A 26,778-nucleotide genomic window follows, 5' to 3' on the forward strand; every position below is an offset into this window, starting at 1 on the left:
AAGAAGAGACATCTGTCACCTCCTGACTGGTGAGCAAGGTGGCACTGTCAGCAGTGCAGGCAGCAGGAGAAAGATGGCTGAGAATGGTTTGGATGTTAAGTTTAAGTCACTGTCATAACACTCAGAAGTCATCAGTAAAGCCAGACACTAGGGCAGGATTCAGTGCTGCCTTCACACTCCAGCAAGCTGGAAAACCTTGGCAACTGATCACACAAGCGAGGCCAAATTCCAGAGGCAGCAGGCATGGGTAAGCACAACTGCACCCACTTTACCAGCAACATTAATCATGTGGTGATAGAGAGAAAAACTCTGGAAATGTTGGAGAAAGAAACAGGAGGTGTAAGAGAGCCTGTGCCTGGGACTCAGCGCGGTGAAGGGCTCATAACCAATTAATTGGTATAGCGAAGCAACATTTGAAAAATGCATTATGTTTTTTCAGAAGAAAGCAACATGTTTTTAGCAAGTTTCAAGCCTTTCGCCATGGTGATCTCAGTCCTTTCTTACTGTCTCTTTTGTCCACTCGTGCACAGAGTGATTCTTCTGCCAGATCACTGATTATAATGACAGGTTTGACCAAACAGGGCTCACCGCAAAGGCCTTGTGGATGCCGTGGAACCCCGACATAAATTGCCATTTACCCGCACCCTTTGCTCACAGCCGGCCACCCCAACCCCGGCCCTGGCTTGTCCGCACACGTACTCTTCTTAAGACCGAGAGTCCTTGTACAAAAACCCTTTCCAAGCCTCCAAGGAATGCTACCACACCCAGCGCCATCATCCAAACCACCGCTGCCAGCCCGGAACGACTCGTGTTTTCCGAGGGGAAAACACCTCTCTGACTCTCACCCTTTTAACTCTTTGGGGACTATTCACACCTCCCACGAAACACTAAATCCCAACTCCAGTGTTTTCTGAAACAAGGAGCCTCTCGGGGTCCAGCCTTCCCCCCGGGCCACCCCCTTGCTGCTGACCCTGTCCGGGCCCCGGGGGCGGACAGGAGCGCTGCGGCGGCCCCGGGCTCCCCGGGGCGGCTCCGGGCGCCGTCCAGGCCCCACGTGAGGCGGCCCCGCCTCCCCGGGAGCCGGCGGAGCGGCGCGCGGCGGCCGCCGTACCCGGAAAAGGAAAGGGAAGGGAAGCGAAGGGGCGCGGCGCGGCCGGCGCGGGCGGGCAGCGGCGGTGGTGCGGCTCAGCCCGGCCCGGCGGCGGGAGAGGTAACCTCGGGCTTTTTTTCCTCCCCGTCCTCACCCCTCTTCCTGCGGCGGCCGCTCGTGGTGCGGCATGTGCCGGGCCCGGGCCCCGCCGCAGCCGCCGCGCTCAGGGCAATGCGGGCGGCCGGGGCCGCCTCCGCCGGTGCGGGGTCGCAGGGGGGACCGTGGGCACTGAGCGGCTCCTGCGGGTCACAGAGTGACAGGGAAGGACGCGGTGGAGCGTCTGGTGCAGCCGCCCTGCTCCAGCAGGGTCATCCCAGAGCACGTGGCGCAGGGTTGCGTCCAGACGATTCTCGAGTATCTCCAGTGAGGGAGGCTCTACACCCTCTCCGGACAGTCTGTTCCAGTGCTCGGTCACCCGCACAGTAAAGTTCTTCCTCATATTCCGGGACTACTCCCTGTGCATCAGTTTCTGCCCGTTGCCTTTTGTCCCATTGCTGGGCGCCACCGAAAAAAAGCCTGGATCCATCCTCTTGGCGCTCCTTCTTCAATGGACAATGACGAGGTCCCCTCGCAGCCGCCTCTTTCCAGCGGCGGTGTGGGGTTTTTCAGGCTGACTAATATTTTTGGAAATGGAAGTTCTCCGTGTCTGTCTCCCTGGAAAAGGGCTGAGGCAGCATTGCCCTGCACACAGTCTCCATAGTAGTTAATTCGCTGCCCTGCTGGAGTATTTATGGGATGAAACACACAAACGCTCGCACTTGTGAGCATCTGGTCCACAGCAATGTCCTGCCCGCCTAGTGAGAGGAGCCGTGCGACGCTAATGTTGAAACAAAGACAGAATGTGACAGCATAAAACCCCAATTTTTTGTGGAATGCTGGAGACACTTGCCCAGCTGGTTTGCCAAAACCTCTGGGAAATCCAGTGATGAAGGGAGTTCCGATTTTTAACCAGGAACGTGTCATTTATATGGCTTATTCATTGCTAAGGTAGAAATTACAGGGCTTCTTTTAGGCACGTGAAAACCCTCAGCTAGAACTTAGTTGGTGCACCCTTGAGGGCTCTCATTGTCTAGCCTGTATTAGCAGTGACTCGGGCAGAGCTCAACAAAGCCAAACTGGCTCCTGGGGAGGTGTTCATGGCCAGTGACCTCACTGCGGTATTCAGCTTCTTCTGTTGCCCGAGGCAACACATCTTGGAGAAGTGCTGAATCTGTAAGAAATTTCAATTTCTCCTGCTGCATTGATACTTCGAGCAGGGTTTCGTTTTGTTTGTCGTAGTGGTGGTTTTTTGTTTGTTTTGTTTTGTTTTGTTTTGTTTAAGCAAATTATGATTGTGTATTACAGTGGACAATGTGATCGGTTTTGTGCAAACTATTTAAATTTTCCTCTTTTTCCAGATTATTTTCACTACTGAAAAGGAACTGCAATGGAGAGTACGGTATCAGTTATTTTCCTTGTGTCGTTTTCCATACTACTGTGTGAAAGTTACCACCGAGGAGTGGAGACAGCTACTGTTGTGCATACATCCGAGAAAGCTTTTCCAGAAAAGACAGTGGGAGTTAATACTGACTTGGCAGCACTAATACAGAAGTTGCACCTTCAAGAACTTTTTAATCGTTATGGAGAAAACAACTCTCTGTCAATTGATGGGTTTAGAAAACTGCTACAGAACATAGGTATAGATAAGATGAAAAGGATTAAAATAAGCCACGATCATGATCATGACCACAGTCACAACCATCACGACCATGACCATCACGACCATGACCACGACCATCACGACCACGACCATCACTCTCATCGTAATCATGTTTCATTGGGTAAAAGCTCTGAGAAGATCGCTTGTCCGAGCCATGAATCCGATGCTGGCAAAGACCACAGGAGCAGCCACGCCAAGGAGCCTCACAAAGCCGAGGGCGTGGAGCGGCAGCAGAACTTTGTGCGCAGCAAGAACGCGGTCCACGAACTGACGGCGTCCGTCGTCGCCGCTGCCGCGGGCGGCCACGCCGAGCTCCAGGGCCTGCAGCCCGGGGAAGTCAAGACGGTTGTCCGTGTGGGAGCGGCTGGCCCTGGTGCTGTGAATGCCACAGGGGCCCGCAATGCCACCTGGCTCGGTGCCGCAAAGGGGAACGAGTCTCGTGCTGCTCCGAAGGAATTGGAGAGAGGGAGCTATCTCTATTCTAAACTGAAAAAACAAAACACTCAAGAGGTGAGGCCGGTTCTGTTGTGTTCTCAGGAATCCAGATCCATCAGGAATGTTGCCATGGCTTATTTCTCAAGTGCTTATTGTTTACCTGGATGCAAGTTTTGTGGTGTAGCAATACCCATAGCCGGACACATGTAAACAACTTTCCTTGGAACTTAACATTTTGAGGGAATATGGTGTTAGGCTCACAAGCTCAGAGGAAAATTAAATCTAAACATACACTTGGTTTAGTGCATTTATGATTTATATATTTAACTCTTACTAAATATTAAACTGTTTCTAAACCTGAAAAACATCTACAGTTTTGAACTTGCAGTTCTGCCTTAAATCAGGAATCTGTCTTGTTTTCCTATTAATGGAGTGAAAGTAAAAAAATCCAGTTAAGGTACTGTGATTCTTATCAAAGCTGTTTCACGCTGTGATAGTGTAGAACCGTCCTCCTCTAACACCCTCCCCTCTCCATCTAACAACCGTATGTAAAAAACAATTCTAAAAACGATTGTGGTAAAATGTCACGTGTTACTTTAAAATAGTATAAAATTAGCACTGATAAAGGGTATAGTTGTGTTGTAGACATTTTTCTTAAACAGTCAGATCCTTTTCCATTAGAGGCTTTAAAAAGCACACAGGATCTTAATGTTTGCAGCCATTCCAGGTAACTCCGAGTGGGTGTTGTGTGGCGTGTGATGAGGGGTGCTGAATTCACAAGCTGTTGCTGTGTTCTGCACTGTTGATGCAGAAGGACTGCTGTTCTCTAAACCCACTGAGACTGTGTGTAGGTTGTACAGTGGGGAGCTGTTTACTCGAGGGAGTGTATGTACAACATGCTCTGTACAAGACGTTCCACAGCAGTCACTGCTACAAAAAGGTGTTTGACCTTGTTAATGCTTCCTTAGGTGGCTTTTAAAACTGACTGAAAAGTATTAGGCTTTTTCTATTTGTACATTAAAGCATCTGACCCATTTGTGCTGAGAGTGAGCAATAATTACATGCCATCTACCCAGACTCCCAAACCAGCTTTCTGGGGCGCAGTTGGGGTGTAAATAGATTTTTTACTAAATGGGTTTGTTACCAGTTTTTGAGTTGTGTTGAGATAGCTGCTTTCATGTGGTTCCACTGCATTTCAGTTAGGATGGGATGTGCAGTCCTTTTAAGATGTGTTGTGGTATTTTGGTTCTGGTTAATCTTTGACATGTCTCTTTCCACAGTGCTCCAACGCGTCCAAACTGATGCAGTCACATGGAATAGGCACTCAAGTATTGTTGACTGCTACAGAATTTAGTTATCTCTGCCCTGCTCTTATTAATCAGATTGATGGCAAATACTGCATAGTCCATGCTACTAGTGAAAAAGCTGAAACTCCTCCAAAAAGTTACTCTCTGCAAATAGGTAGGCTGGGGTTTTTTTTGTGACATCCAAGCTTAATGGAAAAATATTATATTGGTTATAAATCCAGGAGACCTATTTCATAGTTGTAAGAAGAGTCATTTTCTTTTGGCACTTCACCAGGATTATAGAGAGAAATCTTTGTGGCATAGGTTTTGTTAACATCTGATTAATTGAGTGATCGGGTGTGTTCTGTGCTAACAGAAATGTTAAGCAAAGAAAATCATGTACAGCTGTTACTTATTGTTGTTACTATTTTGGTTTTTTTTTTTTGCCAGCTTGGATTGGTGGCTTTATATCCATCTCTGTCATCAGCTTTCTTTCCTTGCTGGGTGTTATATTGGTACCGCTGATGAATCGAGTATTTTTCAAATTTCTTCTGAGTTTTCTCGTGGCTTTGGCTGTGGGGACCTTGAGTGGAGATGCCTTCTTGCACCTCCTTCCACATGTAAGTATTAATTACTGTTTCATTCATTATTTCAAAGCAGAGAACTTGACAGCTGTATGTATTAGTGCCCTATGAGTTCATACCCATTTGATGAGTCATTTCTGAACCCTGTTATGCAGGTTGTTTGATGGAAAGGTTTTCCATTTGGAACATCTGTATTATTCATTTCACAGTCTTTAAAAGTTCAAGAGCTTCATAGCATTATCCCACTCTCTATTTCCTGTTCTTAGTCATGTGCTGCCACATCCCTTTATTGTTCCTTGAACACAAGAATTTTGCATAAATTTTCTTAGTGGCTTATTGCAGCACTGCCCCTCCCCCCCCCTTTTTTTTTCCGGTTTAATAGACTTTAGAGATAGTGAAAATTGCTCACTGATCACTTTAAATGTGAAATGAATAATCAACTTTTTGGTTACAAGCCACTTATGTTGATGGCTTACCCATTGTGATTTAATTTTTTTTTTTAACCTGAATCCATCATTTCTGAAGTCCTGGGGAAAAGGCTACTTGATAGATTTTGAAATTGCTGTTATGTAATGGGGACAATGAAATGGGAATATGATTGCTAAATTTCTGCCTTTCTTGAAGTTCTTAAACAGACATTCTCGCCTCACTCCCTTCCCTAAAGTAACTTGTTCTAGCTTTCAAATAAAATGGATAAAAGTGACTGCAGATTTTGTGGTTTTCCAGTCCTGCCTGTAATCCACCAGGTGGCTTTTTTTTTTCCTTTCAGTTAATTTTGCATTTGCTGTGTGAGGTTATGTAAATCAAAACACGTGTGAATGAGATGTGCAAAAAGATTTTTTATTTCTGAACAAACCAGTACCCAGTAAAGAGAGGAAAAGTGTCAGACTTTCTTTAAAGAAAGACATTACAGCCAACTTCCTTGTAGAAAAAATTGTCATCTATGAGTTTTCTTAGATGGGAAGCTAACTGGTGTGCAGGCTGTGACCACTGCTTAAAATGTGGTTTCCTTGCTGGGGTCAGGAGTCTGTGTGGGGGCAGCTGTGTGCACCTTGAATTAAGCAGTATTCCTGCAGCTTCTGTGTGTGAGCCAGTGCCAGCCCTGTTCTGTCCTTGCAATGTTTCTTCCTACCAACAAATTTCCAATCAACTTATTCCTTTATAATTGTTTGAGTCTGTAAGCAGAGCATTTGTCAAGTCTGGACTCCAGACATGAGGAAAATTATGTGAAGAATATTTTCTGTGTTTCTTACATTACAGTTCTTTTGAATATAAGGACTTCCCTCTTTTTGTTCTCCCCTTAGTCTCATGGAAACCATCACCATCACCACGAAAAACCTCTGCTTGATCAAAAAGGCTCTATGTACAAACACCTTGTTTTTCAAAGTACAGAGGAGAGTGCTTACCTGGATTCTACATGGAAAGGACTTACAGCACTTGGAGGCTTGTACTTCATGTTTCTAGTGGAGCATTTGATCACTTTAATAAAGCAATTTAAAGACAAGAAGAAAAAGGTAGGGAGACTATTACTTTGAAGCTCTATTGTATTGCATGCTCATTTCTGGAACACTTATTAAAAAACCTTCCATGAATATCATATATCTTTCAATTTAATAGCAATGGCTGCATTAGTGTTAGAATTTCATTTTTATTGGGCACATATACACTTCTAAAGTCTGTGATAACCTTTTTGTGTGATCCTTTTATTGAGGGCTCTTTCCTATTTCCACAACCAGACAGTATAGTACAGGCTTTGACATTGCAGTGAATTGTTTAATAAGCAAATGTTCAGTTGCATTATTAGTTTTAACAGAGTCATTTAAGAAGTCATTTCATTGGTGACTTCTTTCTGACATCTTGAGACATTTATAACTATCTGAACTGGTTTTATTATTATTTTAATTCCACTCCTTGATGCAGTAAGTTTGCATTGTACTGTTATTGTACTGCTGTTGAGGAGGGCACTTGCACAGGCAGGTAAGGGGTGGCAGTAAGTGCTTACATAAATAAGCATCCAAGTGTGCTGTAGAAAATGACTTTTTGGAATAGCATTCCATGAAGAAACACAGTCTGTCAAGCCCCTTGGTGCTTTCCCTTCTCTCCCCCAAAGATGCAGCTCTCAGATTGTTATGGTGGTTTTTATGTGTAGGGAAAGTAACTCAATTTTGGTATGTCATTAGTGTTGGTAACTTGCCAATTATTGGTAACAGTTCTTTAAAGACCAGTGTAGCCAGGAATGAAGAATGATATCAAAGTTAACTCAGTAAGTAAGATTAAGCAGAAGTTGGTAATACAATAGAATCGTAGAGTGGTTTGAGTTGGGAGGTATCTTAATGGTCATCTGGTTCCAGCCAATCCTAAGCCTTTCTTGAAGAAAGTTGGTAAATACTAATTACTTAGTTTAAAAATAGGTAATTGCTATGCTACCTCAATGACTGATAATCACTGTTTAGTTTTCTCATTAAATTGGTCATTAAGGCAGTAGTTGCAGGGCAGATGCCATGTAAACTCTTTGATCATGGGAGGTTGTGTTGGTGTGGTTTATACTGAAGCCAAACTAACTGTGAGATTTCCCTATCTCTAGTTAAATTTGTTTGACAGGAAAGAACATGAAGATTTTCAAGCAAAGCAAGAATTTTGTCTTCTCCTTGCCATAAGGAATGGATTTCCTGTTAGACTAATTATGCCCGCCTAGATATTGAGTCACTGATCATAAATTGTTGTGATTCAGCCTTTAGTGGGCAAGGAGGAGAAATTTTACTTGGTTTTCCTTCTGTACATTACTAAAAACATTATATTGACATTATGATAGAAAAGAATTAGTGGAATAAATTACTCACCGTTTGATGTGTTTCACTTCTCAGAGGAAAACCTGCTTATTTCTTGTGAAAAATGTAGGGCATTTATGTGTGTGGGTTGGTTTGTTTGTTTGTGGTCTTTTTTTGTTTGTTTTGTTTTGTTTTTTCTCCCCTCCTATGGAGCCTGAGGAACTTTTATCGTGTTACTTTAGTAAGTTTCTAATATTCCTTTTCTACACTCTTTATATGGCTTCCATGTTGTCCTCTTTCTGTGCAGGCTGCATAAATGTTGTGAATATAATGTTGCTCATGTATATGCTGAAAAATAAGTAAAATATTCATAACTGCAGTGTTTTCTTTTGGAATAAGAAAAAAAATGAAGATGATGGAGAGAGTAAGAAGTTTTCAGCAAATGAGGAAAAGCTGGATACGGATGATCGTAAGTCTCACTGATATCACACAGTTGTTACTTTGTGGCAGCACTGTTTAAAGAACACCTGATTGATGGCAGCTCATAGATCTGCTGCCTACTGTAGGTTGGATCCCTGCCTATTTGAATTATTTTCAAAACAAAACCTGTCTGTCTGCTGATAAGTAGAGCACTAGGTCTGTTTGTTGCTTTCCTTTGAAAAGGATCAGTGGGTTAGAAGTAGTGAATTCACAGTTTTGGAACTTTAGGTCTTTTAATTCTGGATTTAGCAGCAGAAGTTGAAGTCATTCTGTGAAAATTACAATACAACTGTACCTATTGACTTCTCACTTCTCTTTAGACTGCCAGATGTTATATACATGACTCATTATTTAGATTTCTGTGGTTTTTTAGTTTGATTATGTATTTATAAGGGTAATATTACAAAGTTCTAGACAATACTTGAAGTTCAAGATTCAGAGTGCAAATGACCATGTGTCCCCAAGATAATGCTTTAAGACAAAACACACCAGACTAGTAACTTGTTAGCTCTTGTTTCTAAGAGATGTTCAGTTTTTAGAGTAATTTTATAACTGGTGAAATACTTGTCTGTAATGTAAAAAAAAAAAAATTGTATTTATTCATTTAATTGCAGAGGAAGAGTTTATCGAGTTTCAGAAATTAGTTAGAATTTCTAACTAATTCTAGCTGCTAACACAGCTGTAGTGTGTCAGCAGTGTTTATATGAGGGTATTTCACGGTCTGTATTGATAACTTTGTTTTTTAGTGTTTATTTTCCAGGTGTTAAACACAAGTGCCTGTGTTTATTTTGAAATATAGGAGTTTCCAAAATTACCTATAACATAATCTTCCTCTGTATCCTTTTTCTTCCGCCCTGAGATAACTAAATGGCACATACTTTTCAGATACTTGGTTTTTCTGAAGCAATTGAACTAACAGTCTTCATGCTGTGCAACTGGGACTTGGAGCTTTTTGCTGTTGTACTTAAATTGCAGTGAGTCTTAGATGAAAAGATTTTTTGCCTTTTAGGAAGCATTTGTGGCCATAATGTAAGGGCTGCTTCAGCAGTAGGAGACAGAAACTAAAAGTTTTCCTTATTTTGAGGTATTGGGAATTATCTCTGAAATCTGAATAAGTTGTGGAAATGTTTCAGAAAAATCTTCTGGTTCAAGAAATTGGATTTTCAGTCTCAACTTATAAACTTATTTACTGCTTCACATAGTCAAACTGTTTATTGTATCTTCACTTCCTAGGTGATTTTAGAAGTGTGTAACATTGTGCTCTGGGTTTTTGTAACAGGGCCTGAGGGCTATCTAGGGACAGACTCTCAAGATCCATCAACCTTCATTTCTCAGCAGCCAACAGTACAAGAGGAAGAGGAAGTGATGATAGCTCATTCTCACCATGAGGAGGCTGACAATGAATACGTGTCCCGGGGCTGTAGAAACAAGTGCCATTCTCATTTGCACGACACTCTAGGACAGACAGACCGTCTGAGCCACCATCACCATGACTACCACCACATTCTGCACCACCACCACCACCAGAACCACCATCCCCACAGCCACAGCCAGCGCTACTCGCGCGAGGAGCTGAAGGACGCTGGGATAGCAACTCTGGCCTGGATGGTGATCATGGGAGATGGACTGCACAATTTCAGTGATGGACTGGCAATTGGTAAGTGCCAACTTGGATGCTGCAGCTTTCTTGGATGTGAAGGCAGTGAAATCTTCTAGCTGTATCTTACCTCTGTTAGGGATGTCACTAATTAGCAGAGGGTCTTTGAAGCCTAAACTTTTTTTCAAGAGCATCATGTTAATGAGTAAAAAAAATCTCCAGCTTAATAACCTGGAGTAAGTGATATATGAAACAGAAATTTTGTGTTTGCAGCTGTGTTTCTTTAGAAAATCTGTAAACTGGGCTTCATTTCCTGCCTTTGAAGAGTTAAAGCTAACATTTTTCAAAGCTAAAGCTAGGCTTATAAAAAATACGTAAGATTGAGTTTGTATTTCAGTGCCTGCAAGTGCTCAGCAATTTTTAAAAATTGTAATTGTTTTTAGGACACGCCTGTATTTTTCATCACATGCAAAATAACTGTGTGTTTTTTCACTTCAGTCAGGCCACTGGTATCATTGGCTTCTTTACTTTTTTTTCCTCTTTCATCTTCTCTTGTGATGCAGCCCGGTCAGGTTCCATACTTGGCATATCTGCCTGCCTGTCCTGGGCCCAGTGTTATTCCAGAGCACTGATGGGTAGGGAGATGAGGCCCTGGTTTCAATCTGTTTTAGCCTGAAAATTTTGTTTTCTGAAACAGTGGTCATACTCAAAACCTTGTTCCTAAAGTTGAGCATAATAGTCCATTAAAAAAAGAAATGTACAGGTATAAACAGTTATTTTACTTGTAAACAAAACATTTGTCTTTTTGTTTCTGTTTACTTCATGCCCCTATTTTTCCATTATGTGTGTAGTTGCTCAGTCCTTTTTGATAATGCTTCAGTGAAAATATTTCTTTATCACAAAAATAGTAGGTTGAATATTTTGTTTTGGACTTCTGTCTGGGAGGTCAGGTTTGGGAACTCTCTCATGTTTTTCCTAGAAGGAGAACTAGAGTACTGGTATGTTGAATTTAAAAGGTTAAAGTAAGTTACAGAAAGTGAAGTCAAATCAATAATCTTCAGTACTTATGCTAATCTTTCCTGATCTTGACTATTGTATTTAAGAGTAATCTTTACAGGTATTGGATTCATTTCCAGGCTGTTTAGCATACTGGAGGCAGCTCAGCAGTATCAGTCTTTCTGTAAATTTTATTGTAGGAAAAAATTCGTTCTTGTTTGAAGAGGAAACCCAATAATAACTATTTTCTCACAGCAATATTTGCAGTTGTTCAGATTCAGTCAATTCAAAGTGTAATGTGAAAGGAGACTTTCTGATTTAATCTCATTCTTGATGAAAGTTGAAGCATGAAATGTAAATTTTTGGGCAGATCAGTAGTGAAAAAATGTGGTAGAAGGAAGATTTGCATACAAATGACACAGAATCAATTACCTCTCGGCATTAGGGAGATTTGGGAAGGAGCTATGACTTTATAGTTATGAAGGGAAAAGTATGAGAAAGGTTAATAAAGGCTTATTGAACAAGTGAGAGCAATAGCTTTCAGAAGTCCTGCTGTGTAGCTTGTTCAGGCTAATGGAAATATGGGTTTCTTTCAGTTCTCTGTGTGCTTAAAAGTATTATGGGGAAACATCAATTTGATGCTGTTGTGAAAATGCCAGTGCGACTTGTGTAGTAGTTCATCTGTATTTTAAAGAAGATGTGGAGGCTTCTGTAAAGATAGCTTTAGCCAGCATAACCCTTCATTTAAGTTCATTCACTTCATGTGATTTGTTATTCATAAGTTCCATCAGTCACTTTTTTTTCTCAAATCTGTTGTGCTAATTATGTGGGAACAAGATTTAAAAGTGCTTATTTTTTTATTAAGGCGTGGAACTGTTGCATCTGACTCATTTGTGCAGAAGGATCATCTGTGATTTGAACTTTTATGTGTAATTACAACTAAATAAGTAAAATGCAGAACACTATTTTTACACTAGTCTTGCATACGTGTTTTTTTTTTTTTTTAGCTTTTGAGAGAAGTCATGTCTTAAAAGTATATTTTAAGCTAAATCAGCATCTTGAGAGGGGATAATGCCAGATATATTAATTTCATCTTCAGTTTGTTAACATTTCAGGACTTCTTTTTAGCAGTGAAAAAATAAAAGGAGATATTCTTGATGTTTAAGCTTGTACTTTGATTACTTTTTACTTTTCCTCTTTGAGCTTCATGAGACTTAAGTTTGCCATGGTCTTGTCTAAAGCTCTAGTGCTCGGTGTGTCACCTCAGCCCTTGCTTTCTCCCTGCTTTCCCCTAAATTTGCTGTTGATGCCTGTTTTATCCAGATCATTAATGAAGATACTGAAGAAAATGGGTTGCAGTTTTTGTCCTGTCTAGTTCTTATCAGCCACCAGGCCCTGTTAGCCCCCCAGTCCAGTCAGTGTGCAAGCCCATATTTCCTCTTTGCCCAGATAAGACTGCTATAGGAGATAGTGTCAGAAATCCTACTAAAGTTCTGTTATATTCACCATCTTTGTGCTCAATTATCTCCTCAAGCTGGATGCAGCTTTTGGAGAGGGATTTTAAGAGGATATTCCACATGATCTTTTCAGGAACTGAGATTACACTGACCACTCCTGAGTCTTGTTCTTTGCCTTTCTTAAAGATGGGAATAATGCTATCCTTTCCCCAGAGTTCCAGTGGGGCCTTCTATAGCCGCGGTTTTCCACACATGATCAACAGCAGCTTTTTAGTCACACTACTAACTCTGTCAGTACCCTCAGATGAGTCCCATCCTGGGGTGCACTTGAGCATTTCCAGTTTTTTCTGCATTTCTCTGAACTGTTGCTTCTGTGGTTTGCTGTCTCTTTCTTTCTGGAAGGGAGCTGGGATCTGGCTTTGTTGACGGAGAGTGAGATGAAAGCTGTGCTGGTGCTTTGCCTCTTGTTACTGCTTATTTCCCTTCCTCATCTATCAGCAGACCCCAATTTTTCTTGAACTCTGTTTCTCAGCTAACATTCTTGTAGAATTGTTTCTTGTTATCCTTGGAGTCTTGTTAGTTTTAGATCAAGCTGGGCTTTGGTCTTCCTCCCTTTTGTACCATTGCCTTTAGCTTCCTTGTTGCCAGTCTTTGTTCCTATTTCTTGTGTGCTTTATTTTTGAATCTTAATTTATGAGGACACACTGCTTAGCTGGGCACATCTTCTGCAGGTGTTCCTGCACAAACAGGCTTGTTTGTTTGTGCATCTCTTTGCTTTACACGCTGGCCACCCCGTCTGGGCACATTATCCCTTTGGAGTGATTCCAGGGTATTCTACACTGCAATTCCTTAAATAAGTCAAAGTCTGCTTCGTTAGAGCCTAGAGTCCTAATTTTTCTTCTTCCTCTTCCAGCCTCCTCCTGTGTCCTGAACTGTTACCTCATGCTCACAAGATGTCATTTTTTGTTGTATTTGTTATCAGTTTTTCCTTGTTTCTGAGCAGCAGGTCTATTTACATTGCTAATCCTGGCTGGCTTTTGTGTCACCTATAGTAGGAAACCATTACCAGTACAGTTAAGGAACGTCTTGGTTTGTGTGCCCAGTACTATTACCTCCACAGCTGAAGACTCTGTGTGAATGGTGATGTCCTGTGTTCAAAAGTAGGCTTATCCACCACCTTTCCTTGGTTTGATGATTTGTAACCTTATTCCTGGTGTTACTCGGATTGACCAAGAGGCTGAATAGACACGTGGAACTGCAGTTCACACATACGTTTATACTGGAGCTCTGTGTGGTCAAAGAATCCCTTTATGGAGGCAGCCAAAAAAAACCCATAGTGAATTGTATTCTGTCCCTGTAGGCAATTGGTATCTATCCATGACAGGCCAGAGAAGCTTTGGTGGTGTCTCCACAGCAGCATTCAGGTAGGCTCTGGGCAGCCCATGGACTTTCCTGGGCAACAGGTCAGCAGGTTTGTCTTTGTCCTGCATGGGAGGGAATCTCCTATCACTAAAAAAAATCTTTCCTTTCTTTTTTACTTCTAATCTGATGTACTGAACTGCTGGGCAAGGCAGGACTCACTCATCCTCTTACTGTTGCCAGGGTCAGGGTCATGACCATGCTCTTCTCTCCCCAGTAGCTGCAGTGGGGACAGAAGGTTCTTCCTGTCCCCAGACCTCACTGTTTTCATATCTCAGAGTTAATATTTTGTGTTCCAGTGCTACTTTGGTCTTGCCTTCCTCTTTAGTCTCATGGGCTTGGGCTTTTGCCTCTGTAGAACCTCTTCTGAAAACCCTCTCGATCCCGTTTGTTACCACTCATCCGAAGGTGGCTGCTCACCACGTCTTGCATCCTCTTGCCTGGACGCCACAGCGCACATCCCAGACATAATGGTGCTGCTGTTGTCCTCACTTCAGGGAGGAACATCAGTCATTTCTTGCACGTGAAGACCTGGATAGCCGTGTCTCCCTCAAGAGTTAGCATGTAGTTTTCTCAGTGAAAAGAAGGGACTGTCTCCAGTGGAGTGATTGGCATTGTATTGCTTCCTCTGGGAGCAGTACTTGTGGGTCCATTGTGTGCCAGCCACTGTGACATAGCTTTGTGTCTCTTTGACTGCTTGTTGGCAGCATCTTGTTTGCTGGCAGGCTCCTGGCAGCTGAAGAGGAAGCTGGATGTGACTCTGTACCCTTGGAGAGGCTCTCCATGCAGCTGGGGACCTGCCAGGCCATGTGTGAGCTGTGGTTGCAGCTCTGCAGCCCTGCAGTGTCCTGTGTCCTGAGCTGCTGCCAAACAAGAAGAATGGCAATCAACAGGAGGAGCAGAGAACATGAGAAAGATGAGGACTGTTGAACTAGTTTAAGGGGCTTTTGTGGTTTGGGGGCTTTTGTTTTCCACTTATAAGCAAGCTGCTTAGAAGTCGATCTGTCACTGTTGATTTCGTAGCCTCTTATTGTTGTCTTGCCTTTTCTATCCTAGGGTGTTTGACTCTCAGGTGCAGGTTGAGCTGCTTTGTTCCCTTTGCATCTTTAAAAAAAAAAGTATTTTTGGACGGTGTTTTCATTTATTGCATTTTTTGGGAAGGGTTGTGTTGTTGAAATTTATTAGGCTTAGTTCAGAAATAAGATAGTGAAATGTGGTTTACTTTAATAGCGTGAATCTGAAAAAGAATTTTGCGACTTAAGAATCATAAACAGCTGTTCAGTTAAAGTTTGAATGCTTCCACAAAGAGAAATTTGAGTGAAATATGTGCCCTAATATGACACAAGCATGCGCAGCAATGCTTCTGCACTTGATGTTTGAATATGTAGTAATGTTTTGTTTGCTTTTTTTTCTTGTCTCTTCATAGGAGCTGCCTTTACTGAAGGGTTGTCTAGTGGTTTAAGCACTTCTGTGGCTGTATTTTGCCATGAATTACCTCATGAGCTAGGTAAGACCCCAGCATTTCCATATGCTGCGTGTGGATATACTTACAGGTGCATGGGGGAGAATAAAATTTGATCAGAAAACTTCATCTGTCAGGTTGTCTATTCAAGGATACTTCTGATTTACTTTTGGACTGCTTAACTATTTCTTAATTGAATTAATAGTTTAAAAATCTGAATATTTCAGCTACTCTGTTTAAAACTGTCTCTTGCAGTTACAGCTTTTTCTGCCTACTTTAGTTTAGTTGTAGTTTTTATTCTCCTTGTATATAACATAAGTTGTGAATTGCAGGAGAATGCGTGACAGAATTTGCTTTTCACACATCTCTCCTTAATTTTATTCTGGTGCTTGTGCTGCTAAAAGGAAGGTCACGATTAGTCAAAGTACTTCCCGCATAACATTTGCTGCTTTTTCATTAAGTCTTGCAAAGAACTGCTGTAGCTCTAAATTAAACTTGAAACTCCTTAGAAATCTTTCTGGAAAGAGTTTGTCTTTCAAGCTCAAGTGATTTAAATTCGTGTGCAGTCCCAGGAGAGATTATTGTAGTGTCTTACAATATGAGTTCTGTATTTGGCCCTATTGAAGGGCAGCTGGTGGGAACAGGATGGATGTGCTTATTTGAACTCGAGATGAAGCTGATCTTTCCAGTTGTCAAATCATTTTGGATGTGCAACTGGTGTTTATTTCTTAGCTGTCATGGTCACAGTCATGCTTGGTGTGTAGAATGAAAAAAGAAGAGTTTGCTTTCACTTTTTTTAAGGTTTAGTTCCCCAGAGGGGAGAACATTCAGTTTCATTTAATGGAGCTTGTAAACTGGTGTGTGTAAACATTAAACTCTCTATATAAACAGTTTGATATATTTGTACAGTAATGTTATACAGAAATACCTTATTGTGGAGAAAACGTATCTGATTTTATGGGTTGGGAGGAATTGAGTCTTGTTCATACTAATCATGGAACTTGTATTAATTACATGTACTAAATGTGGTTAGTTCAGATCTAAGAAGTAAATTCATCTTATGAATCTGATAATTTTAGATTCAACTGTTCTGTTTGTTTTAGAAATAAGAAAAATCTTCTAAAATTTCAATCATACTTCTTTAATCAGAACAGAGAACTTGACAGGAAATACCTTCTTTACCAGAGGACATGAAGTGGCATAGAAAAATTGAAACAAATAGGAGCAGTTGAAGTTAGCTGGGAATAAAATTGTATCATTGTTTTTAATGCTAAGCAATGTTTTTAATATACCAGTTCATCTTAATTGCAACAGCTTGTAGGAAGAGCTGTTGTTACACAATACTTGAATCAGCTTTGAAAATTGCTTCTGTTTACTTTAACTGGAGATAACTTTAAAAGAATCCATTTTATTTTCAAATAATAAGCTTATATTACTCTGGTTTAGAAAACATATATTCTGAATTACAGAAGATCTGTTCCTAGGTGATGGTCTGTCATTCATTCAAATGAAAATAGGATGTTAAAGATCATTTGCAGAAATTAATAAAGAAATTATTTTAAATTTATAAAACAGATTAAAAGTACAAAGAGCAGTTACAGGATAATAAATTGTGCAATTGAGTGGGAATATTTTATTTTAGGAACACTCAGGCTTATCAGGTACTGCAGCATTCTACACTGGTGGTTGAAATTCAAACTGCTTGAGGATATGAAGCCATTAGAGACCATCCAAAGGAGGGGAATGAGGATGGTGAGGGGCCTTGAGGGGAAGCCATTTGAAGAGTGGCTGAGGTCACTCGGTCTGTTCACCCTGGAGGAGACTGAGGGGAGACTGCACTCTGCAGCTTTCTCATGAGGGGAAGACCAGGGGAAGGCACTGGTCTCTTCTGTCCTGTGACAAGACCCAAGGGAATGGCCTGATGTTGTGTCAGGAAAGGTATAGATTGGGTATCAGGAAAAGGTTTATCACCTGGAGCGTGGTTGAGCACTGGAACAGGCTCTGCAGGGAAGTGGTCTCAGCACCAAGGCTGAGCATTCAAGGAGTGTTTGGACAGTGTTCTCAGGCACAGGGTGACTCTTCGGGTGTCCTGTGCAGGGCCAGGAGTTAGACTTGATGATCCTTGTGGGTCCTTTCCAAATCAGAATGTTCTGTGCTTCAGCAGAAAGCTGCTGCTGCTGCTTTCAAAAATGCAAAGGCTTTACAGTTATAAACTTACAGTATTTGCTCCTGTGTTGTTGTTCATGTGCACCCATTAAGTTTCTGTCCCCCAGTGATTTCTGATTTTAGGAAGGAAAAAAAATAAGGCAGATGACAGCATAAAAGTAGCTTAGTAATCCTGTAAGAGAACTGTAAGTAAGACAACACTGCAGTACTTAGCCAAGAATGAAAACTTTGTCTTGTTTTTTTTGTTTTTCCCTGTTCTAGGAGATTTTGCTGTCCTTCTAAAAGCTGGTATGACTGTCAAGCAAGCTGTGCTTTATAACGCTCTGTCAGCTATGCTGGCCTATCTTGGTATGGCCACTGGGATCCTTATTGGCCATTATGCAGACAATGTTTCAATGTGGATATTTGCACTTACTGCTGGCTTGTTCATGTATGTGGCTCTTGTGGATATGGTAAGTGCCTAGACCCATTTGAATTTTGTATAACAATAGCTTAAGAATGAATGATTTGAAGCAAGTGTTTCTTTTGAAGGCATTTAACACTTTCTTGTTTGTTTAGGTACCTGAAATGCTCCACAATGATGCCAGTGACCATGGATGTAGCCGGTGGGGATACTTCCTGTTACAGAATGCTGGGATTCTCCTGGGTTTTGGGATAATGCTGCTTATCTCAGTATTTGAACATAAGATTGTATTCAGCATAAACTTGTAATCCTGGTTGCCAGGAAGACACTTTGGTGTTAAATTATAAGTGGTAGGGTTTTGTTTTTTTTCTACGAATTTCCTTATTGGAAAGGTACATTTGATATAGACTAGATATTTTTATTGGTGTGCTTTATTGTTGTGTACTTCCCTCCCTTCTTGCCTGATAGAAAGGACCACTGTAAAGTTTGGGGTTTGTTGTGATTTTGTTTATTTGTTTTTAATTGTGTTTGTTTTTTTACTTGGGATTTAGCATTGCTTATGGTACTGTGGAAAGTGGTACTTAGTAAAACATGGCCAAATCTATATTGTTTGTATTGTCTGTATTGTTTGGGGGGGTTAGGTTGTCTTTTTACTGAATTTATTTACTGTTTGTAATTATATGTAATGTTTTTTACTTCAGTGTTTTTGTTGGTTTAAAGAGGTAAAACAACAGTGGTTTTTATTTTAGCACAATTAAAATCAGTGGGTACAAAGCACAGTGAGCAAAGTAAAACAAGAAAAACACATGTAATGGTTAGCATGTGTTTATTGGTAAAAACTCATCTCTTCTGCATCCACCTGGTTTATACAGAAATACAGAGAAGTTCATTCCATCCATTGTGGTAGTGCTGGTTCTCAGTAGGTTGTGGATTCCTGTGTCTTATTCCAGTTGATTTCTACTCCAAATTAATGTAAAACCATGTTCTAAGTGTTTACATCAAACGTTTAACATGTTTCATCCTTTCTTATATGAGTTGCTCTTCACTGATTTCTCAAATCAGCAGCAAACGTCCAGCTCTTAAATTACCAAAGCTTTAGGTTTTGAGAATTCCATCAAAAAGACTTTCAAAGCAGTGCTGTATTCCACTTACACTGCCTGAAGTGACAAAAGTGTATTAAAGCCTGTTTGATATCAAGGGGGAGGAGTGCTATTGGCTGAGATAAACAGTCATTTCCTATAACAGCTTCCTGAAGTAAAGTGTTGATTTACTTTGGGAAAATGAGCTGAGTGGGAGAGCTGCCTACTTCTAGTTCAGTGTGATTGCACACCAACCTGGGCTGTGTTTTTTGCAAGAACTAAAGCTGAGAAATCCAAAATAACAAAATTTCTTTGGTAGCATATCCAGAGAAGTAGTGTGTTAAGGATAATAAGCGTATACTTACGTATGTAGTTTAAGCCTACAGTCTTAATATGTTTGACCACCCTGAATGTCACTGAAGAAAGAAGTTTGAAAAAACCAACAGCAAAATAAATTCTGCATTTGCAGGGAAGGTGAACGTGTCAAAGTTGTTTAATGATGAATAAAAGAATTATGCTATCTTATTAGCTACGTTTAAAAATCCCAGAAATAAAACAACTAGAACCTATTTCTGATCCACTGCTTCAAATCATCAGCTGAATAAAAGGCTTGAAGAACAAGAGAAATGTTTGATGATACTGTGTATGGCAGGTTAAAACAGTTTGTTGGTCTGTGATAGAATGGAAGCCAGGAACCATTCTATCACCTCAGAAACAGATGTTTTCAATTAAGTGAGAGGTTTGAGGTTTTTTTAGGAGAAATAGGTACCACAGGAGATTTTGCAGCCAGTGGACTATTAGCTTCTCCTCCTTCAGCCTTTCCTTGGGTTAGCAAGATTGGTATTTACTTTTCTGCTCACAGTGATGAAATCCTGTTCTGCAGCTCCTTTAAAGCCAGGAATTGAGAAAGGTGTACTTCCTTCAGCTCTCCTAATGCATCCCTGTGTCCTAATGGGCTTTTTAGGGCTTGGGCACGGTGTTCACCTGTGGTGTGTGTGGGGAAACTCCATAAATGCGCTGCACTTCAGCCCATGGGGCTTCCACCTTCCACACTGCAATCCTGGCTGCTACAGAAATCAGGCATCTCTGTATTCCTGGGGGATTTCATACTTGGATGAGTTCAGTTTGCTTTGAATTTTTCACTGCTGGTTTCTGTTAGCCTCCAGCCATAATTGCTGCCAGTTCAACTGGACTTCTCTTGTCTGGATATGACACAGGAAGCGGGCAGGTAGCCTGCTGTTGCTCAAGAGATTTTAAGATCAATGACTAAATGATGGAGATAAATCTACAAATTTCAGTGTTTCCAGTGGGTTCTTGGCTGGCTTTTGATGTACTCTACTGCCATTAAAACATCCACATATCAAAACGCATTGCTAATTTAAGAATAAGAAAAATTAATTGCCTTTAGAGCATGTGGGCAGAAATGTCTTTATCCTGTACACAAGCATATTCCACCCATTTTAGTGCTCTTCATTCATTGAGGGAGAAATGTCCGTGACAGGCAGCTGTCCAAACTGATAACTGAGAAAGCTACAGACTAAAACTTGCTGTAATTTTGTATCAGCAGGATGACAAAAGGTGAGTTGTTCTTTTTGTTTGTTTTGGTTTGTTTGCTTTGTTGTTGTTTCTCTTTGTCATCCTTAAAAGTAGAAAGTGCATCTGTTGTGATGTGCTAGTGTTGGAAATACTCATGGTCTGGCAAACTGGTGGGGCAGAGCCTCTAAGTAGCCCTTTATTTTTATGCATGTATTTTCCTGCAGCGGTTTTTAATGTGCCTGGCTACTCTGGATAATAAATGCAAGTGGCTGCTTTGCATATCTGTCTGTAGCTTGATAATTGTACAGACCTTGATTTTTATGCTGTTACAGCTGCCTTTAATGCCTGTGCTAGATGCTGGTAAATGGAATAGGCAAACAATGCTGGAATCAATTTTGGTTTGTTTTGTTTTTTCTGTTACATATTGTTCTAATGCTTTTGGTCTATATTTTTATGGAATAAGTGGGCAGCAGGAGTCAGAGCAGAGGTGTGGAGGTTCTCAAGTTCTCCCCTGCCTGGCCTGTGGGAATCAGGTGCTGGTACGATTTCTCTGCATCCTTTGTGCCTAAATGTGACGCCACGTGTGTTGTGGGAATGCAACTCGTTTATGTTTATATAAAACACAGCCCAGGAAATTCAAAAACGGAATTCAAAGGCTGAAATGGAATTCACAGAGGCTCTCCTGCTGCCTGAACTGAGACACCAGAGCAATGAAAATCTCTGTGGAACAACTGAACTGGGTCGTTGGGATTCCACGAGCAGGAAACAAAAAGATGTTTTAATGGAATAGGGGTTGGGGGTTTTTTTGTTTGTTTGGGTTGTTTTGTTGTTGTCGTTTGTTTTTTCGTTTTTTTTTCTTTTTTTTTTTAATTTAAAGTACGTTTTTGGTGCGTGTATATACGGTCACTGTAACTGTTACTGTATTGCTGTGTGCTAGAGAAAATAAACCACTGAACCAAATCGCAGGCGTCTGAGCGTTTTTTTCAGTGATGCGGATACGGCGAAAGATGTTACAGCCTTGAGAAAAAGAAAAAAAAAATAGAAAAAGGAAAAAGAAAGAAAAAGAAAATAAGGTGATACTGTATTCTCAGGGTTTCCCGGGGCGGGGCGGGGACAGGGCCGGGCTGGGGCCGCGGCTGCCAGAGCCGCCCTGCCGCCGTCATCGCGCCGCGCCGGGGGCCGGGCCGGGCCGGGCCGGGCATGGCTGCGGGGGCGGCGGGGCCGGGCGGCGCCGAGCGCTACTTCACACGCTGGTACAAGCCAGGTACCGCCGGAGGCCGGGCCGGGCCGGGCCGGGCCGGGCCGGCGGCAGCGCGGCCCTGACTCCTCTTTGTACCTTTCTTGCAGACGTGAAGGGGCGGCCGTGCGAGGACTTTTGCGTGCTGCAGCACTCCAACAGGCGAGTGGCCGGCGGGAGGCGGGTTCGCCTCTGCCCGCCGGGAGCTCGGGGGGCGTCGGGCGGCGCCCGCAGGGAGCGGCGGGGGCTGCAGCAGCCGCGACATGGAGACAGGGTTGGCCTGGCACACGGCACCAGGCGAGCCTGCGCTGTCCGGGAAGGTGGGAGGTTGGGAGAGTGACAGATCGGCCTCCGCATCCTTTAATTGCTGCTCCACTGAGGTACGGTGAGGCTTGGCCTCTTCCCCCCTGAGGGCCCCCGCACACCCCCCTCGTACTGCTCAGCAGTGTCCGTGCTGCTGCCCCCGCTCCCCTGCACCCTCTCCTGCTGAAGGGGCCCCACACGCCGTCCCTGCGGGTGCTTGTGGAAAGACTGGACGCGGCGCTCCGTGCCATGGTCTGTCTGGTTGACACGGTGGTGGTCGGTCATAGGCTGGGCTCGATCTCAGCGGTCTTTTCCAACCTAATTGATTCTGTGATCATCATCAGTAGCAGAAGAGCAGTGTTCGTCCAAAAGGCCTTTCTGTAATGACATTTTGAAGGATTTAGATTTAGAACTCCTTCTGTTTGAACAAATATTCTGCTTTTTCTAGATAAAACTTAACTGCTTTTCCTTGTACACATGCACACTAATGGATGGTGAAGGCAAGATGGGAAAGTGTCTTGCTTCTGCTTGGATGTAGCTGGATATCCAGTTATTTGGAGTAAATCAACCTGTACCTGATGTGGAGTCACCTTCCATACCTTACCTCCCCCTGCTACAGCCTGTTGGGGCATCAGGAACATTTCTGGGGTGTTTAGTCGCAGAGGGAAGAACAGAACCTAACCACTGGCCACACAAAACCTGGCAGGGCCAGTGGCTCATGGGTTGAGGGAAGGTGAGGCAGCATTTGTGTTCCCGGTGAGTTGCCTGCTCTAGGAATACAGAGTAAAAGGAAGGGCATGCTTGGCACAGGGCAGAACCATCACCTGGCTGTAGCCTTTGGAGTTGGAGCTTCTCTGTGGCTGTTTCCTGTAGTTCTTCCTCAGTGCTTTCAAATAGAGTACCTTCAGATAACAGGTGTGACAGTAACAGCACGGAAGGACACTCTTCCATTTGTACTGAATACTAAATATAAGGTTACTAATCTCAGGTGTCTGATATAAACAATCGTTTTAATCCTGTTGATTTGTTCAATTGTCTGTGAACACTGTTCTGATACTTTGAATTCTGAAGTATCAGGACCCTTGAATTCCACAGCAGCTTAGCCAGATGATGTGAAGTATTTTACTATTATTATGTATGGGGCTGTGGCTCATTTTGCTGTTTCTAGGAAGTGTAAAGTTGCTTTTGATTTTTTTGTTTTGCGAGGTCTCAGCTCTATCAGGTGACAGCTCGAAGATAATTTGTCGTCTTCCCCCTTAGGAGGAGGCTGGGGTGAAGGGAGGTAGCTCTGCTGCTAGGACATGCTGGATGCATTCATCAGGATCCAGCTCCCTCTTGTGGGAGCTGCGCAGCCAGAACTCCCCAGGAGGAGTGTGAGGAGATGGATACAGCATCCACAGGGAGAGATCTGGTTCTGTGCCCCGGTTTTCTCTGCCCTCACATTTCTGTGGATTCTGGCGCTTGCTGTAGGTTTCATCCTCTCAAACAGAGTATCTTCCACTCTTCATTTACTGGCAGGTTTACGCTTGTGTATTAGGGATGGTTCTAGGCCAGGCGGGCCGAGTCTCTTCAGCTGGGCTTGTCTCAGACTGTCCAGTGTCATGGTAAGAAATAACCCTCCTTTAGAAAAAAATGAAATACAAGCAGCAAGTTAACTAAAGTCCAGATCACCGAAGGATTCATCAGCTGTAACTGTTCAGCACAAAGGGCCTTTAGCTGTTGAGAAACACTGCTTTGTGTTACATTTTGTGACAAAAGTACACCGTGCTTTACTTGTTTGTCTTAACCTGAGTGCCTGCTTCAGCTACTGGCTGAAATGAACCAACCATGCTCTCTTGGGGTGCAACAGACAGAGCAGCACCGGCTTATTTAAAAGCAGTGGTTCTGTTTCAGTAAGAAGTGTAGGACTTTTGATAGTCCAGTCTGGTATCTCAAAATGAAGCATTCTCTATGGGAGTGGCTATAGGTCAGAATGCCATTTTCATTCAGTTTGTACAGCAGGTGTCAAATAAGATAGGAAGAGAGGGTTATGGGACTTGCTTAGAACACAAAGGTGTAACTTCTTGCAACTACAATGGAATAATGGTATTTTCTTTTTTTTTCAGAATCTGTGTCATCACCTTGGCAGAAGCCCACCCTCTTCTTCAAAGTGGGAAAACAATTAAAAACATTAATTACCAAATCAGTGCAAACTGTAGCAGACTTCAGAATAAGGTCTCTGGGAAGTCAAAAAGGGTATGGCTTTTTGATTTCCTTAGTTTTCAGTAATCTCTCACACTGCCTGAGATCTTTCTGTCCTTTCTTGGACAGAAACCCAGCAGGTTACTTTTGTATTTCATTTGAAACCAGCCCCTCTGTACTTGAAGAACTTAAACTTCCTCAAGAGGTGCCTGTCTGCCTGTCCGAGCCAGGGTCTTGCCGTGCTCCTACAGCACTGGTGGTTTCCAGTGTTGCTCAAACCCACTCGCTTCTAGTAATTTTTTTGGTAGTGTACAGAGGGACATGCACATCCGTAAAATAACAGAGACTTATTTCCAAGAAGATGTAAAGGATTTGGAGACTACTGCTTTTTTTCAAGTAGATCTGGACAGTAGATGGGCCAGTTCAGTGTGGTGGGGTTTTGAAGGGGCAGTTTAACTTGATTATACGCAAATCAATGACTAAATCTGTAAGCTTGTAACAAGCTTCCATTTGATTTGTGCACATAACTAAGTTGGCATCTTCCCTTCTGTAGGGAAGCACAGCTCTGGAACTTGGAATGATCTGTAAATATCACACATCCTTCTTTTTAGACATTGCTGATGGTAATACTTTTAAGAAGCCCTGTGTAATTAAAACTACAGACACGTTTATTTATTTTCCAAATGCAGGGAGCTCAGTTTTTAACAGAACTTGCCCCTCTGTGCAGGATATCTTCATCAGATGGAGAGGAATACACCATTTACAGGTAAGGTTTTTCCCATTTTTTCCTTACCTTGACATACCACACACATCTACAGAATCTGACCACTTTTGCAGTTGCATCCGAGGGCGGCTGATTGAAGTGAATGAGAACATCCTTAGTAACCCTGCTCTTCTGCAAGAAAAGGTAAGACACTTTCTTGTTCTTTATTTTTCAGCTTTTATTTCACTGCTAACTTCAGTCTCGCCTTTTAGCCATCAACTGAGGGGTACATCGCGGTGGTTCTACCCAAATTTGAAGAAAGCAAGAGTATAACTCAGGGACTTCTGACACAGAAGGAGTACGAAGAAGTTTTGTTGAAACGCTGCAGTTCTGCTTCATGAAATCAGTTCTACATTTCCTGTCCATGTTTGATACTAAATAAGTGAATTTTATTGTACACTATGAGTTTTATAGTATTAAAAAGCCCAGTGCCAGTTTTTAAAAGTGGAACTAAACTCTTTGATTCATAAAAGAATAAACCAGTTCAAATAATTTGTATATTAAAATTTCTGTAAAAACTTGATGTAAAATTTTTCTTTTTCTCTGAATTCTAAGACTACAGGTTTTTAAATAAGATCAGAATGACGTTTGAAATTATTTCTGTTCCACAATCAGCTTTGCTTCTTCTTACTGCAAGCATAGTACATACAGAAAAATCATTTAGCTATCATGTAATTTAGCTGAACTAATACAATGTGGAGTTTGACACAGGTGAATGGAAAACAAAAAATGCAACAAAAGCCTATGTACAAAGAGCAGATAAACTTGAAAATACATATTTCACACCAAGTTGTACTTTTGTAGTATCCTGAAGTCAAATAATGCCCTTTGTACAGAATTTTGTAATAATCAGTGTCTATTTTCTTCTATTTTAAATGGCATAATGTCAAGTCTACATAATACTTCAGTGGTTCTACAGGCAATTCAAATTCTGCTCAGTAAGTTTTAATAAAAAAGAAAGCAACAACTGCCATCTACAAATAGGGTGAAAGAAAAAGGGGTTTGAGTCGAAGACTATTAATCACTTAGAGCTACACTTTTTGTAGAGATGAATCATGTCAAGATTAAAATTTAGAGGTGCAGCTATTGAAAGAGGGATTTTTTTCCCCTAGAACTACTTCATTGCAGGTATAACTTGTAACTAAGGTAACATTTCAATGCTTCAGGCCACAGCCTTTCAGACTATAATTCCTGATTCTGCTTTATCAAATCCATAGACTGAAATAGGCCAGAGATGAGTGTACAGACTTCAACAGTAGTGTTACATAGAGCATATGCAGCACAGGGGTCTTTACATAAAATGTCTATTAGCAGCATCTTTGGGTTGACACATCCATTAAGACATTCGTAAGCATTAATTACGAAATATTTATCAACAGTGAGCATAGGAAAGGCATTCACATTATAAAAATACAGAGCATTTGGACTAGCTGGTGTTTTAATGGCTAAGGAACAGGACATCTATTAGATGTGACAAAGGTCAACAGTTTTATATCAAATTAACCTGGCTTAACTTTCCACAAAAGAAAGCAGTATTGAAACTTTAGTGTTATTCTCAAATGGAAGTTCCTGCATTTCTCACAGTGCTATGATTACTTGCTCTCTAAAAACGTCATGTTTGTTACATGATTTTCTAAAGACTTGATTCCCAACGTGTCCACTCTTCTTTCTGGGGTCCGTGCATTTGTAGCAGTTCGTATTCTGTCGTCTTTCCATGGTGGAGCAGGCTTAAGACAACCATTTCCTGCTTTAGTCTGTGTATGTACATAAGAAAGAT

The 26,778-nt window shown here is 41.8% G+C and overlaps 3 protein-coding genes across 4 annotated transcripts in view; 2 read left to right on the forward strand and 1 right to left on the reverse strand.

Moving 5' to 3' along the window:
• The first annotated feature begins 1,119 nt into the window (after window positions 1-1,119).
• Window positions 1,120-21,477, forward strand: SLC39A6 (solute carrier family 39 member 6). The gene is made up of 10 exons (XM_066184924.1): window positions 1,120-1,210; window positions 2,548-3,359; window positions 4,565-4,745; window positions 5,021-5,190; window positions 6,459-6,668; window positions 8,322-8,391; window positions 9,682-10,059; window positions 15,298-15,378; window positions 17,761-17,951; window positions 18,058-21,477. Exons 2-10 carry the CDS (start codon window positions 2,577-2,579, stop codon window positions 18,208-18,210), a joined length of 2,217 nt encoding a protein of 738 aa, XP_066041021.1. The 5' UTR covers window positions 1,120-1,210; window positions 2,548-2,576; the 3' UTR covers window positions 18,211-21,477.
• Window positions 21,478-21,681: 204 nt separating this feature from the next.
• ABITRAM (actin binding transcription modulator) lies at window positions 21,682-25,342 on the forward strand. 2 transcript variants are annotated; one of them, XM_066184933.1, is made up of 6 exons: window positions 21,682-21,781; window positions 21,865-21,916; window positions 24,163-24,292; window positions 24,928-25,004; window positions 25,076-25,145; window positions 25,214-25,342. In XM_066184933.1, exons 1-6 carry the CDS (start codon window positions 21,718-21,720, stop codon window positions 25,340-25,342), a joined length of 522 nt encoding a protein of 173 aa, XP_066041030.1. In that variant the 5' UTR covers window positions 21,682-21,717. The 2 variants fall into 2 exon arrangements, with proteins under 2 accessions (XP_066041030.1, XP_066041027.1); XM_066184930.1 differs by lacking the exons at window positions 21,682-21,781; window positions 21,865-21,916 and adding an exon at window positions 21,938-22,139.
• CTNNAL1 (catenin alpha like 1) overlaps window positions 25,155-26,778 on the reverse strand; it is a 58,085-nt gene continuing 56,461 nt past the window's right edge. Inside the window, exon 19 of the mRNA XM_066184929.1 lies at window positions 25,155-26,755. Coding sequence (XP_066041026.1) covers window positions 26,594-26,755 — 162 coding nt within the window. The 3' untranslated portion in view covers window positions 25,155-26,593. The remainder of the gene's footprint in view (window positions 26,756-26,778) is intronic.

This window comes from Chamaea fasciata, unplaced genomic scaffold, assembly GCF_029207755.1.
Source record: "Chamaea fasciata isolate MVZ Bird 193981 ecotype frontalis unplaced genomic scaffold, bChaFas1.0.hap1 SCAF_1, whole genome shotgun sequence".
Lineage (NCBI taxonomy): Eukaryota > Metazoa > Chordata > Aves > Passeriformes > Sylviidae > Chamaea > Chamaea fasciata.

What these genes read in the sequence shown, in the direction of transcription:
- SLC39A6 (XM_066184924.1), top strand. Translation starts at nt 2,577, where the DNA reads ATGGAGAGTACGGTATCAGTTATTTTCCTTGTGTCGTTTTCCATACTA. An exon ending in AAAAACAAAACACTCAAGAG is followed by an intron (nt 3,360 to 4,564) that starts GTGAGGCCGGTT and finishes CTCTTTCCACAG; the next exon opens with TGCTCCAACGCGTCCAAACT. An exon ending in TTAAAGACAAGAAGAAAAAG is followed by an intron (nt 6,669 to 8,321) that starts GTAGGGAGACTA and finishes TTTTGGAATAAG; the next exon opens with AAAAAAAATGAAGATGATGG.
- ABITRAM (XM_066184930.1), top strand. Translation starts at nt 22,018, where the DNA reads ATGGAGACAGGGTTGGCCTGGCACACGGCACCAGGCGAGCCTGCGCTG. An exon ending in TCTCTGGGAAGTCAAAAAGG is followed by an intron (nt 24,293 to 24,927) that starts GTATGGCTTTTT and finishes TTCCAAATGCAG; the next exon opens with GGAGCTCAGTTTTTAACAGA. An exon ending in GAGGAATACACCATTTACAG is followed by an intron (nt 25,005 to 25,075) that starts GTAAGGTTTTTC and finishes CCACTTTTGCAG; the next exon opens with TTGCATCCGAGGGCGGCTGA.